The sequence below is a fragment of the Podarcis erhardii genome (genome assembly GCF_964252035.2).
Source record: "Podarcis erhardii genome assembly, chromosome: 1".
NCBI lineage: Eukaryota > Metazoa > Chordata > Lepidosauria > Squamata > Lacertidae > Podarcis > Podarcis erhardii.
The window spans coordinates 132,250,674-132,263,125 of NC_138497.1; the positions used below are offsets into that span (position 1 = coordinate 132,250,674).

General features: G+C 44.9%; 1 protein-coding gene across 1 annotated transcript in view; it reads right to left on the reverse strand.

Moving 5' to 3' along the window:
- DYTN (dystrotelin) overlaps positions 1-12,150 on the reverse strand; it is a 33,183-nt gene extending 21,033 nt beyond the window's left edge. Inside the window, exons 1-9 of the mRNA XM_081875160.1 lie at positions 11,929-12,150; positions 10,857-10,914; positions 8,981-9,055; positions 8,144-8,345; positions 6,514-6,599; positions 5,125-5,222; positions 4,448-4,519; positions 2,024-2,187; positions 497-608 (exon numbers count right to left, since the gene is read on the reverse strand). Of these exons, the coding sequence (XP_081731286.1) occupies positions 497-608; positions 2,024-2,187; positions 4,448-4,519; positions 5,125-5,222; positions 6,514-6,599; positions 8,144-8,345; positions 8,981-9,055; positions 10,857-10,878 (831 nt within the window). The 5' untranslated portion in view covers positions 10,879-10,914; positions 11,929-12,150. The remainder of the gene's footprint in view (positions 1-496; positions 609-2,023; positions 2,188-4,447; positions 4,520-5,124; positions 5,223-6,513; positions 6,600-8,143; positions 8,346-8,980; positions 9,056-10,856; positions 10,915-11,928) is intronic.
- Positions 12,151-12,452: the final 302 nt, after the last annotated feature.

The following is a 12,452-nucleotide window of genomic DNA, read 5'->3' on the forward strand; positions in this document are numbered from 1 at the left end:
TCTGTAACCTGAAGTGTATGTAACCTCGAGGTACCACTGTATTACAAAAACTAAAAACCACAAAATTATAAACGCAGCCCCAAACAGCAATATTAACACTACACCAGAAAAGCTTTCATTCAGAAAGAAAACCACATTTGCCTGGTGCCAAAAGGACAATGAACCAGGTGTCAAGAGAATCTCTGTGAGGAGAGGACTCCCCAAATGGGGTGCCACCACTGAAAAGGCCCTCTCTTTCTGCTAGGCACCCACTTTGCTTTAGATCAGGGGTGGGGAAACCTCCAGCCCTGGAACCCCTCTTCAGAGATCGGGGTGGCGTGCAACAATATATTGTGGCTAAAGTATCATCCTTTCATTTCCTAGGAAATAACTCTTTCTTAACACAAATCGATCTGATGCATGCCAGAATGCAAAACTTAGCACCAACCACCCAGTTAACTCAGCATTCAGTAGGCTAGTAGACTAAGCAATAGAAGTGAATGGGTCCTTGACTAACCGGCATACAGTGCTCCATCACAGGGTGAGATTTCTTGTGAGGTTTGCAGAGTTGTCCGGTAAAGAAACAGACTTGGCAAATGTCAAAGTTCAGGCACTTCAGGCAACGATACCTGGACAGATAAGAAATGAAAACCTAGTAAAGACCCATAGGGATGGGGAGAGAAATGCAATTTATTAAATTTGCACTGACTGTCCAAATCAATATGAGAACAAGAATGCAGCCATCCTTCCAAATTCACACTTATCTGAATTTGTGGTGCAGTTCCCCAGCCAATGTTTACAAAAATGCACATATTACCGGGGTGGGGGGGTGGGGGTGGAGGGGCAGGATGTGCAAATGAAGATACTAGTGAAATTAATATTCAGGAATGTATTACACCAAGAGAAACTGCTTGGGGGATATGTGCACATTTGTTAACACTATATACAGAAATATGTTTGTTAGGAAAAATCTACACTAAAATGTTGAATAGTTTTCAGGAGGGATTAAAAAAAAACTGCAAATTGCTGCAGAAATGTGGGGAACTGAATTTAAGATTGGAAAAAATGAGAAATAAAATGAGAAGCTGACTTATCCTCCCATCCCTAGTGGGAGATTCACAGAAACAGCTCAATTCACTTGAGAGGAATCATCATCATCATCATCATCATCATCATCATCATCATCATCTTTATTGTCATTGCCCCCTCTCGGGGACAACGAAAATTACTTGGCTGCTCCATCCACCCAGGTAGGGCACTCCACACAAAATCAGAACAACTATAAAAACACTAATTAAAACAATACAGTATAATACAGCAAGGGAGATTAGATGACTTTCAAAGTCCAGGTTTCCCATTCAGGGCCGAGATCGCTCTGGAGAAGAAGCTGTTCTTGAGACGGCTCGTTCTTGTCTTCATCGTCCTGTATCTCCGTCCCGACGGCAGGAGCTCGAAGAGACAGTGACCAGGATGCGATGGATCTTTTACTACGTCCAGTGCCTTCCTATGGCACCTTGTGGCATAAATCTGCTCTAAGGTGGAGAGTGGGCAGCCAACAATGCTCTCTGCTGCCTTAACAACTCTGCACAACCCCATCCTGTCCTGGGTAGTACAGCTTCCGTACCACACACATAAGCCATAAGTGAGCACGCTCTCAATGGCACAGTGATAGAAGGCAAGCAGCAGTTTCTGCGGAAGATGGTTTTTCCTTAGGATTCTCAGAAAGTACAGTCTCTGCTGCGCCTTCTTCACAAGCCCCCTTGTGTTGACACTCCAGGACAGATCCTCTTGTAATTCAATACCCAAGAATCTGAACGTTGTTACCCTCTCCACACAGACCCCATCAATCAAAAGTGGCTGGACATTGCTCTTCTGTCTCCTGAAGTCCACCACAAGCTCCTTATTCATTAGTAAATGAAACAATAAACACCAAGTGAGAATTTCCTATACCTAGATTCAGCCACCCCTCAAAACTAGATTTTTTGTGCAATTAAGCGGCTGAATCTTTGAATAGCACTGGCCTAGTTATTATGATACAACACACCTTAGTCCAGTGATGGGAAAGCACTTGCAGATGTTACATTTGACCTGGTGTTTGACCATTTCTGTTGCTGACAATCTGTAGCAGGTGGGGAGCCAGAGAAGGATGGCAGGTTCAGACTGGAGCCAAGATAAGAACCTCTCTTCATCAACTGCAGAACCCAGAACCTGAAGGAGAACACTAGTCCTTAGCTCAAACAAGAACTTTGTCTCAGGCACAACATGTAGCACAAAGTCTGGCTTTTCGCTGGAAAAGATCACTCTAAAAACTAACCCACAGGTTTTCTACGAGTCTGTGTTGAAATCGCATCTATAATTGCAAAAGCATCCAAATAAGACATACTTAAAGGTAAAGGGACCCCTGACCATTAGGTCCATGCGGCGCTCATCTCGCTTTATTGGCCGAGGGAGGCGGCGTACAGCTTCCGGGTCTTGTGGCCAGCATGACTAAGCCGCTTCTGCCGAACCAGAGCAGCGCATGGAAACGCTGTTTACCTTCCCGCCAGAGCAGTACCTATTTATCTACTTGCATTTTGACATGCTTTTGAACTGCTAGGTTGGCAGGAGCAGGGACCGAGCAACGGGAGCTCACCCCGTTGCAATGCTCTTAGGTTAGTCCTCTCACTGATGTCAGTGGGTTTACTCTATGACTCAGTTGAATACAACTCTCTGGTTTTGGAGCTAATCTCTATCATGGCCACGGCTGGCCCACCCCATGAGGCAAAGTGAGGCAACTGCCTCAGGCGGCAGGATCCACAGCAGCGGATCCCAATGTAGATCTTTACCCCACCCCCTCATTCCTGATGTAGATCTTCACTCACCGCATCTTCCTGGCCAGAAGGGGGCACCAGTTTTGTGATTCACCTCAGGTGCCAATGGCTGCTAAATCAGGCTGGTGTCCTTGAAATGGAGAGGCTGCTCTCACTGAGGGTGGAGAAAGCAACTGAGAAAGAGTTGCAGCTCTCCTGCTGAACCAACAACTCAGTTCTGCTCTTATGGAGTCTCCAGCCTGAGTCTTGCATGGAACAATCCAGGCAGGGCTGACCCACCCATGGGGCAAGGTGAGGTGGCCGCCTCAGGCGTCAGGATTCACAGAGGAAGCAGATCCTAATGTAGATCTTTATTTCCCCCTTGTTCCTCATGAAGATCTTCACTCAGCCCTCCTCATAGCTGTCAACTTTTCCCTTTTCTTTTCTTTTTTATAAATATTTATTGAGATTTTACAAAATCATAGATACACAAGAACAAAATACAGCGAGAAAAGCAAAAAAGAAAAAAGAAAAAGACAAAAGACAAAAGACAAAAAAAAGATAGAAATAAAAAATAAAAAATCCATTTTTCCTTTTTTAACTTTAAAACTCATTAGCTTGTTTCTTTGACCTCCTCACACCTCCCCTTTTTGTATTCCCATTTACATAATCAAATCAGCAAATCCTTGCCCTCTTTCAATTATCATCGTTAACTTTGTATCTTAACATATTACAACTCAAATATTTTCATCCCTTATCAATTCATTTTTGCATACCCTTTCTAACTTTGTCACTAATGCCACTTATTTTTAATCCAACATCATTTTAGCATTCATAAATTTTACACTGTTTCTGTAGATAGTCTTTAAATTTCTTCCAATCCTCTTCTACCAGCTCTTCCCCCAGGTCTCGAATTCTGCCAGTCATCTCCGCCATCTCCATATAGTCCATCACCTTCATCTGCCATTCTTCCAGGGTGGGTAGATCTTGTGTCTTCCAATATTTTGCGATAAGTATTCTTGCTGCTGCTGTAGCATACATAAAAAATGTCCTATCCTTCTTTGACTCCAATTGGCCGACCATGCCCAGGAGAAAGGCCTCTGGTTTCTTCAGGAAGGTGTACTTAAACACCTTTTTTCATTTCATTATAGATCATTTCCCAGAAAGCCTTAATCCTTGGGCACGTCCACCAAAGGTGAAAGAATGTACCCTCAATCTCTTTACATTTCCAACATTTATTATCGGGCAAATGATAACAACTTTTCCCTTTTCTTGTGAGGAATCCTATTCGGAATAAGGGAATTTCCCTTTAAATAAGGGAAACGTTGACAGCTATGGCCCTCCTTCCCTGATGGGGAGGGAGGTGCCATTTTGTGGTTCGCCTCAGGTACCAAAATGTACTGGGACAGCCCTGTATCCAGGGTACCAGTGAAGCCTCTACTGAGGCCATTGCTCAAAAAGGACAGCATGTCTTTTGTGACGGTGATAGCGGTCTTCAAGGTCCTTAAGACACGAGCTTAATTGGATCTGGTCTCTTACAGTTCAGGAAATCACTCTGTATTGTGACAGAAGAATGAAGGGACTGTGCAATTAAGTAATATAACTCAGAAGTGCGTTTTCTGCCAGTGAAGATGGTTATATATGACCCAAGCTACATTTGATACTGTATTTTAACTTACCCCACTGAAACAACTCTTCACTGCAATTTCCACGTTAGACAGGTTACGGCGTTCTCCCACGACCGCCAGGATCTGCAAAACACATTGTCACCATAAACCCTCAGCAAAAGACCACCGCCATCAAACGGAATGAGAAGAGGCTATATAAAAATAAAGGGAAGTGAAACGGGCATTTCTGCCCTGACAAAAGATGATGGGTTTTATTTAAGGTGTCACACCTGAAACTTGAACTCTGTGCATGTATGTTGGCATGTCAGTGCGTTGTCATGACCTAGGGCTCTGGCTGCCCGTCATGAGAGGAAGAGGCTAAGGATTGAGAGGGCATATTAGACTGGGATTTAGCTTCAAAACAAGCCTTTAAGAGCCCTTCCTCTTCTGGCACCAAAGGAACCCATGGTGACAGTGCCTCCCTTTTATCCAAGCATCCTTGGAATCTGATGTTTGTCCTTTCTTAACTAGCTGATTCATTCCTCCTTATTGTCTCACCCTCTCTGATCTGCACACCTCATTTTTCCTATCTCTCAGTATTCTAGGAGACTCTGAAGTGAACGAACAAGGATGCTCTGGGAATATCCGTCCATCAGATATCCATGTTAGGGCCATGTAGTTTTTCTCACCGGTCTTCTTCAGGAGATTCACCACCTCTCCATTTCCACGTTGCACAGTAGCTGAATTACCTGGAGTAAGTCTGTTAGCAGATTCCTCACACCGTTTCGAGAAATATGAGTCCGGCTGGCGCTCCTTCCTGCACAGGTTGCATAAAGCTGAAAGAGAGCTGTCAGCGCCAGAGAACACCAGTCAGGATTCCTGGAGAGTTATTTCCTAGCCTGCGTTCTTCAGGTCAGGTATTTGGAGCCAAATGCATGAGACACAATCGTGAACCTGGGTCTCCTCAGTCCTAACCCAACACTCTAACCCAGGCATCCCCAAAGTTCCCATCATCCCTGACCACTGGTCCTGTTAGCTAGGGATGATGGGAATTGTAGTCCCAAAACATCTGGAGGGCTGAGTTTGGGGATCCCTGCTCTAACCACTATAACACCCTGGAGCAGTGACATGGCATGATTGCACAATTACTTACAATCCAACATGGAGCTGAATGTATTTAAGCCTGTCTGTTTCACTTCGCTTACCACACTTCACTGTGTTCTGCACTGCAGATTTTGTCTCTCTGCCATTTCCCTACTATACAGGAATGGTAATTTTGGGTAATAATGGCACCCTGAGAGAGTCCAAAACATTTCAATTATGGATCTTCTCAATTTTGCACCCCCTCAGCTCAGCATCCCATGCGGGGGAAACACTTCTAGCACCCTAAATCCAGCACTGCTTGCCTCTGTAAAGGGACGTCTGACCATTAGGTCCAGTCGTGAACGACTCTGGGGTTGCGGTACTCATCTCGCTTTATTGCCCAAGGGAGCCGGCGTACAGTTTCTGGGTCATGTGGCCAGCATGACTAAGCTGCTTCTGGCAAACCAGAGCAGCACACGGAAACACCATTTACCTTCCTGCCGGAGTGGTACCTATTTATCTACTTGCACTTTGACATGCTTTCGAACTGCTAGGTTGGCAGGAGCAGGGACCAAGCAACGGGAGCTCACCCCATTGCAGGGATTCAAACTGCCGACCTTCTAATCAGCAAGTCCTAGGCTTTGTGGTTTAACCCACAGCGCCACCCACGTCCCTTCCAGGAATGGTAATTTTGGGTAATAATGGCACCCTGAGTAAGGTCAAAACTTGGTACCCCAATGGATCTTCTCAATTATGGATCTTCTCAATTTTGCACCCCTTGTCTCAGCATCCAGTGCAGGACAACCACTTCCAGTGCCCTAAATCCAGCACTGCTTGCCTCTACTGATGCAAAAAGGGAAACTGAGAGGTGTAAAGGAAAAGAGAAACTGCATTTATTTCTGCTATTCTCTTTGGGCGGGCAGTTCATTTTTCACGTTTTTGTCTGTGCTTAGCAAGACTTGATTGCTTACTGTGCAAAAAAAGCGTATATGTTTGTCAGCACTCTGAGCCAAACTTGTTGCGGAGAATAAATACAGAAGAGCAATACTGCTTACCTCTGTATTTGGTAAGCAGGCCATCCCCTGAGAGAGCAATTAGGGCAGCTGCAGCAGATCGGGGCTGGATAAAGCCCACTCCATTCCTACAATGTAAGAAAAAGGGGCATGAAGCAAGAGGAAAATCAACAGCTGCTACCTGAGCTATCTCCCAACTCTGGAATTTGAAGTCCCTTTTCCTGACCAAAAAAAGGAGAAAGGTTCTACACCAATGCCAGGAATCTGCAGCCTCTAAATGTAGTTTGTTTTATTTATTTATATGCTGCCTTTCCACAATGAGCTGTACTCAAGATGATTTGCAACAAAATACAAGAGGTGTGGGTGTCCAGTAAGTCAATGTACAAAACGAGACAAATTCAAACAGGAGAAAAACCGACAATTGAGGAAACACAGACACACACACCCCCAGTGCTACTACTTCTGCGTCTTTATGACTGGTAGTTCATACCAGTACCTCCTCCTTTCAGTAGGTGATAGTGTTACCTGGCATCAAGAAACCAGGTGTGCAATGTCCCCCCCTCTGCCAATCTCTGCTAGGCACAGGTTGCCCATCTTAGGTCTAAAGCAGTGGTTCCCAACCTTTTTTTGGTTATGCCCCACCTAAGCACCTCTAAAATCCTGATGTTCCCCCCCCCAGTGACATATACAGTGGTACCTCGGGTTACAGACACTTTAGGTTACAGACACTTCAGGTTACAGACTCCGCTAACCCAGAAATAGTACCTCAGGTTAAGAACTTTGCTTCAGGATGAGAACAGAAATTGCATGGCGGCGGCGCAGTGGCAGCAGGAGGCCCCATTAGCTAAAGTGGTGCTTCAGGTTAAGAACGGACCTCCAGAACAAATTAAGTTCTTAACCTGAGGTACCCCTGTAATTCTTATAATTCGAAATGTGAACTCCCATTCATGTGGAGGAAGCTAAAAGGCCATTAAAAGTAAAGGGACCTCTAACCATTAGGTCCAGTCGTGGACAACTCTGGGGTTGCAGCGCTCATCTCACTTTACTGGCCAAGGGAGGCGGTGTACAGCTTCCGGGTCATGTGGCCAGCATGACTAAGCCGCTTCTGGCAAACCAAAGCAGTGCACGGAAACACCATTTACCTTCCTGCTGGAGCAAGTACCTACTTGCACTTTGACGTGCTTTCAAACTGCTAGGTTGGCAGGAGCAGGGACCGAGCAATGGGAGCTCACCCCATCATGGGGATTCGAACCACTGACCTTCTGATCGGCAAGCCCTAGGCTCTGTGGTTTAAGCCACAGCGCCACCCGCGTCCCATTAAGGCCATTAACTTGGTCTAACTCATTCTCAAATTGCCCCCCTTAAAAATCAAATTGCCCCCCTGTGTGGGGGGGTGCCCCACACTGGGAACCACGGGTCTAGAGCCCATTACTGAGGCCATGATACCATAACCTGCAACCTGAAAACAAACTAATACATGCCATGCCAAATCACTTCTAAGGGATATTTACTGCACCTGTCAATCTGAAAATTGGCCCTAGTTTGGAACTGCCGTATATATTTATATATAGAACCAGGGATTTAAAAAAACAAATGAACCAGGCATTTTTGCATCAAAATGTGAAGCTGCCATAAATCTGCCATGAGACACTGGGTGCCTCTGTGTTGTCACCTGTCATACGCAGAAGTCAGGAGGCTCAGAGTTAATTCAGCTGCCTTTGGGTCCACCTGGCCTGGCTTCTCTAATCTGGTTCTCTTAAACAGCTCCTTTAGCAGTCGCATGAGTTGCTCCACGGAGAGAGGCTTCTGCTTCTCTGCCCGGCATTTGTGGTTTGGCAGGATTTGCTGAATCGAAGAGACATCAGTCAACTTGACTGAAAAATAAAGCAACAAATTAATTCCGAAGTCCCACCAGCTCAGAACGAAGAAATTGTCATTCATTATTTCAGCTTCTCACGCTGCCTCCTCCAAGACCTCCTCCAAGTTAACTCAGATTTTGTAACTCTTAGTGACTGTGTTCAGACATCACAATAAACCATGGTTTTCACAATGGCGGGAATGAGTGTAGGCTTTTGCATTTCTGGTCCTCTTCTGGCACAGCTGTGAGGAGTCTGGAAGCTTTCATCCTCCTTTTTTCCATTAATTACAGCTGGTCATGTCAACTGAATTTGGACAAACTGTGATTAATCTTAACTGTGGTTTGCTTGAAACAAGCTAACTGGATTAAAGCTGGTTTGATTACCAAACAATAGTTAAGATTATCCACAGTTTACGATTTGGACAACATGCAAAACTGTGGTTAATCCAAAACTGAAGTGAAAGTTTCTTATCTCCGCTTGGGAGCTTCAATGGTGTTTCATTTCTTTAGGTGTCCTTCCCACCTGTTTATCCAGATGAAAACATAATATGCTGAACCCTGGAGACCCTTAAGAGCCATGCATTGCAGGTTCAACACTGCATCCAACTCAGCTCCTACGAGTTGCACAGGAGGCCAGACTATTACACTTACGTTGGCATAGGCTTTGCACAGCACGGAGCTTCAGGGCTGTTCTGTAGACAGAATTCTCAATGGTATTCAGAGCCTCTGTGAAGAGAATGCAGAACATCAGGTAATCAAAGAGGCAGGCTCAACCTGATACATTTGGAAATACATGGTTCCCCTTTAATGCGTTCATTAATTTATCTGTAGAAGGTATATGACCTCTGAGCTCTCAGTCATGGCTTCTTCTTGAGAGACTTGCTAGCCTGAAGATGTTTGTTGACCTATTTTGTACCTCATGCTATTATTAAGACTCTTTCCCTCCCTCATGTGCATTCCTGCATAGGTACTGATGTTGACCTGAAATGCCATTCACTTTCTGTTTATTATGTTCCTTCCTTTTTCTTATGTACTTTCTTATGTTGTTACCCTAACTCTATGAATACAGTGGTACCTCAGGTTAAGAACTTAATTCGTTGTGGAGGTCTGTTCTTAACCTGAAGACCACTTTAGCTAATGAGACCTCCTGCTGCCGCCGCTGTGCAATTTCTGTTCTCATCCTGAAGCAAAGTTCTTAACCCGAGGTAATATTTCTGGGTTAATGGAGTTGTAACCTGAAGCGTATGTAACCTGAAGTGTCTGTAACCCGAGGTACCACTGTAGACAGTTTTGAAACAAGAAGGGGGGGGAGGGGAGTGAACTGTTTGAAGGAAGGAACAGTCAGGGACATGAAAGGATTCTAAGCTTTTCATAGGGACATTGTTGGCATCTGTCTGTCTCAGGAGACAACGGAGTACGTCTCTGGGGATGAAGTCAAACCGCTGCATTAGTAGTACCGAAGTGACCTCCCTGGGGTGAACACCTGAGCAGTGTGTATGGAGGTTTTGTGCTGCCCAGGTGACAAAACTCGCTGATGTGGTCCAAAGAAAAGCAGAGCAATACGTTGGGCACCAGCTTGGCTGCAGGAGTTGCCGGAATGAGGCGTACAAGGCTGCACCCGACAACCACGGGACTACCCAGTTTACTTCCTTTATTTACTTATTTGGGGCAGCATGTTGCACCACATGCTCTTTCCCCAGTGAATACCCACCAGTTGGTATTTGTTGGGGCCCCAGTTGGGCAGAAGCTTCACACTTCACCCTCAAATCTGCCAGCCCCAACTCTCTGTTGGACTTTGGCTCGCTTGGCTCACCACTCCAACCCCCTCTGCCCCAACTCTTCCCTTCTTCCTCAGTTATCAGGAACTCTAAGGCCTCCCTGTCAATAGCCCTGTCTCTCTCCCTCCCCACTTCTTTCTCCAGATGTTCTTTGCCCAGTTTACCCAGCAGCTGCTAGCCCTGAAGCCCAGGGAGCAGCCTCTCAAGTAAGAGCATGTACGTGTGTGTGTGTGTGTGTGTGTGTGTTTGTGTGTAACAGAGAAAGAGACAGGCAGACCGAAACAGAGACAGAGACACTCAGCTATACAGCTGCAAATGCAACATTTTAAGTACATTTTAATGCATTATTCAAATGTGTCACTAGATGGCAATGGTGAGCTTATGGCAAATTCAATATATTTTTCATAACGTTTTTTGAAAAGGCATTTTCACAGCGCTTTTTTATATGTGTCTGGATTCCACCAGAGAAACAAAGTGAGTGCATGATTGTGTACAGATTATAGCTTGGACATGTGCCACAGGAAATACATATCCCAAAGGCAGGAGGGTGTGTGTGTGTATGTGTGTGTGTGTGTGCATGAGGGCACTTTTTCCAGGTGGGACCATTGCCCGAATTAGCATAAGAGCCCCTCTGCTTTAAAAGCAAACCAAACGTTCAGACAAAGATCCAATTCCATTTGTAACAGGAGGCCAACACATGAGTTAACTGAGAACTTGTTGAGGCACACAAGGAACCTTTTAATATTTACCTTGCTGGTCCAGATCCATCATATTCAACTTGGAGACAGGAAAACAACTGTGGTGTCACTGTAAGTAAATGAACTATGATAGAAAGTTGCAGCTTTCAAGCAGCCGCAAGAAAATACACAAGCAGCACAACACAAGCAAGGGGACAGAGTCATCAGCCTAGCTGGAACTAGATCTCAAACTCGTGTCCTGGAAGACCAAACAGCAAAAGCGAGAACCAGCACAGTGTTAAGTAATGATCAGTAATACCTCTTATTTATGATAGGTCCAATAATAATACTAAGATATAATGTCTCCATAACAAATTTAATAATTTACCGTATTTTTTGCTCTATAAGATGCACCAGACCACAAGGCGCACCTAGTTTTTGGAGGAGGAAAACAAGAAAAAAAATATTCTGAATCTCAGAAGCCAGAACAGCAAGAGGGATCGCTGTGCTGTGAAAGCAGCAATCCCTCTTGCTGTTCTGGCTTCTGGGATAGCTGCGCAGCCTGCATTCGCTCCATAAGACACACACACATTTCCTCTTACTTTTTAGGAGAGAAAAAGTGAGTCTTATAGAGCCAAAAATACGGTAATTTTAAGCACTCCCAGAATTGAAGAAATGCGTGGAACTATACAGCCGGTCATACTAGTGAACTGAAACGTGTTCAAAATGCTTGCCGATGGGACCTTTAAAACGTCAACACTGATTAAAGAAAAGGCAGTCAAAATAAACTATATAGGCAAAGCAATGCCAGCCTTCTCATCCACAGTTCTGAATGACTCACAATTCACTGTGTGATAAGGAAAAATACAGCAGTGCCATTTGTTTGTGTAAAAAGAGGTATATCTGACGTTTCAGTAAGGTATGGCTTGCAACAACACACAAGGAACTTAAGTTTCAACTGAGGCTCTTTAGTATTATTTCCTGGGCCTTTTACACACACACAAACCATCCTTTTCCCAGGTCTTTATCACTACACAGGTTTCAGGTGCAAAGGTGAGGGATCAGTGAAGGCGGCAGTTCTGCTGCAGCCTGGAAATACCACATAAAGTAAAAAAAGGTAAAGTACAGTAATCAAAAATATCACCTCCATCATCCTTTCTTTCACTCTGCTGCCACCGTATACACGAGTTCTCCTTAAGGGAAGACCTTACCTCTGTGGTCGTCATCTACAAAAGGCCTGCAGGGGGTTCAAGGAAGACAAAACAGTCTGCCCCCCATTATAAACTGACATCCCAGGGTTGGGGATAAGTGCAAGCCCTTCAAATAATTGGGAGTTTTCACTACTTTTACAGCAAAAACGCCCAGTTTCCTCGCAACTGTTCTCCCCTCACGGCAACAAAACCCCAAGTGCACTCAATTAATAATAGAGATTCTGAATAATTGAAAACGGGCAGCGTCTTTGAACTGTGTCTCCGAAGGCCATTACACACAGGTCTGCCCTCTCCCTCTGTCTTTCTGGAAAGTGAGACTTGAGCATCTCCGGGTAGCTGAGAAACATGATGCTGCTATAGAGACCGAGAAGCAGAGGAGCCATTATCAGTAACACAGGAAGAAAAACATGAAAGGGCAGTGAGCTACCGTCCTTGCGTCAAATTCACAAACTCCCCC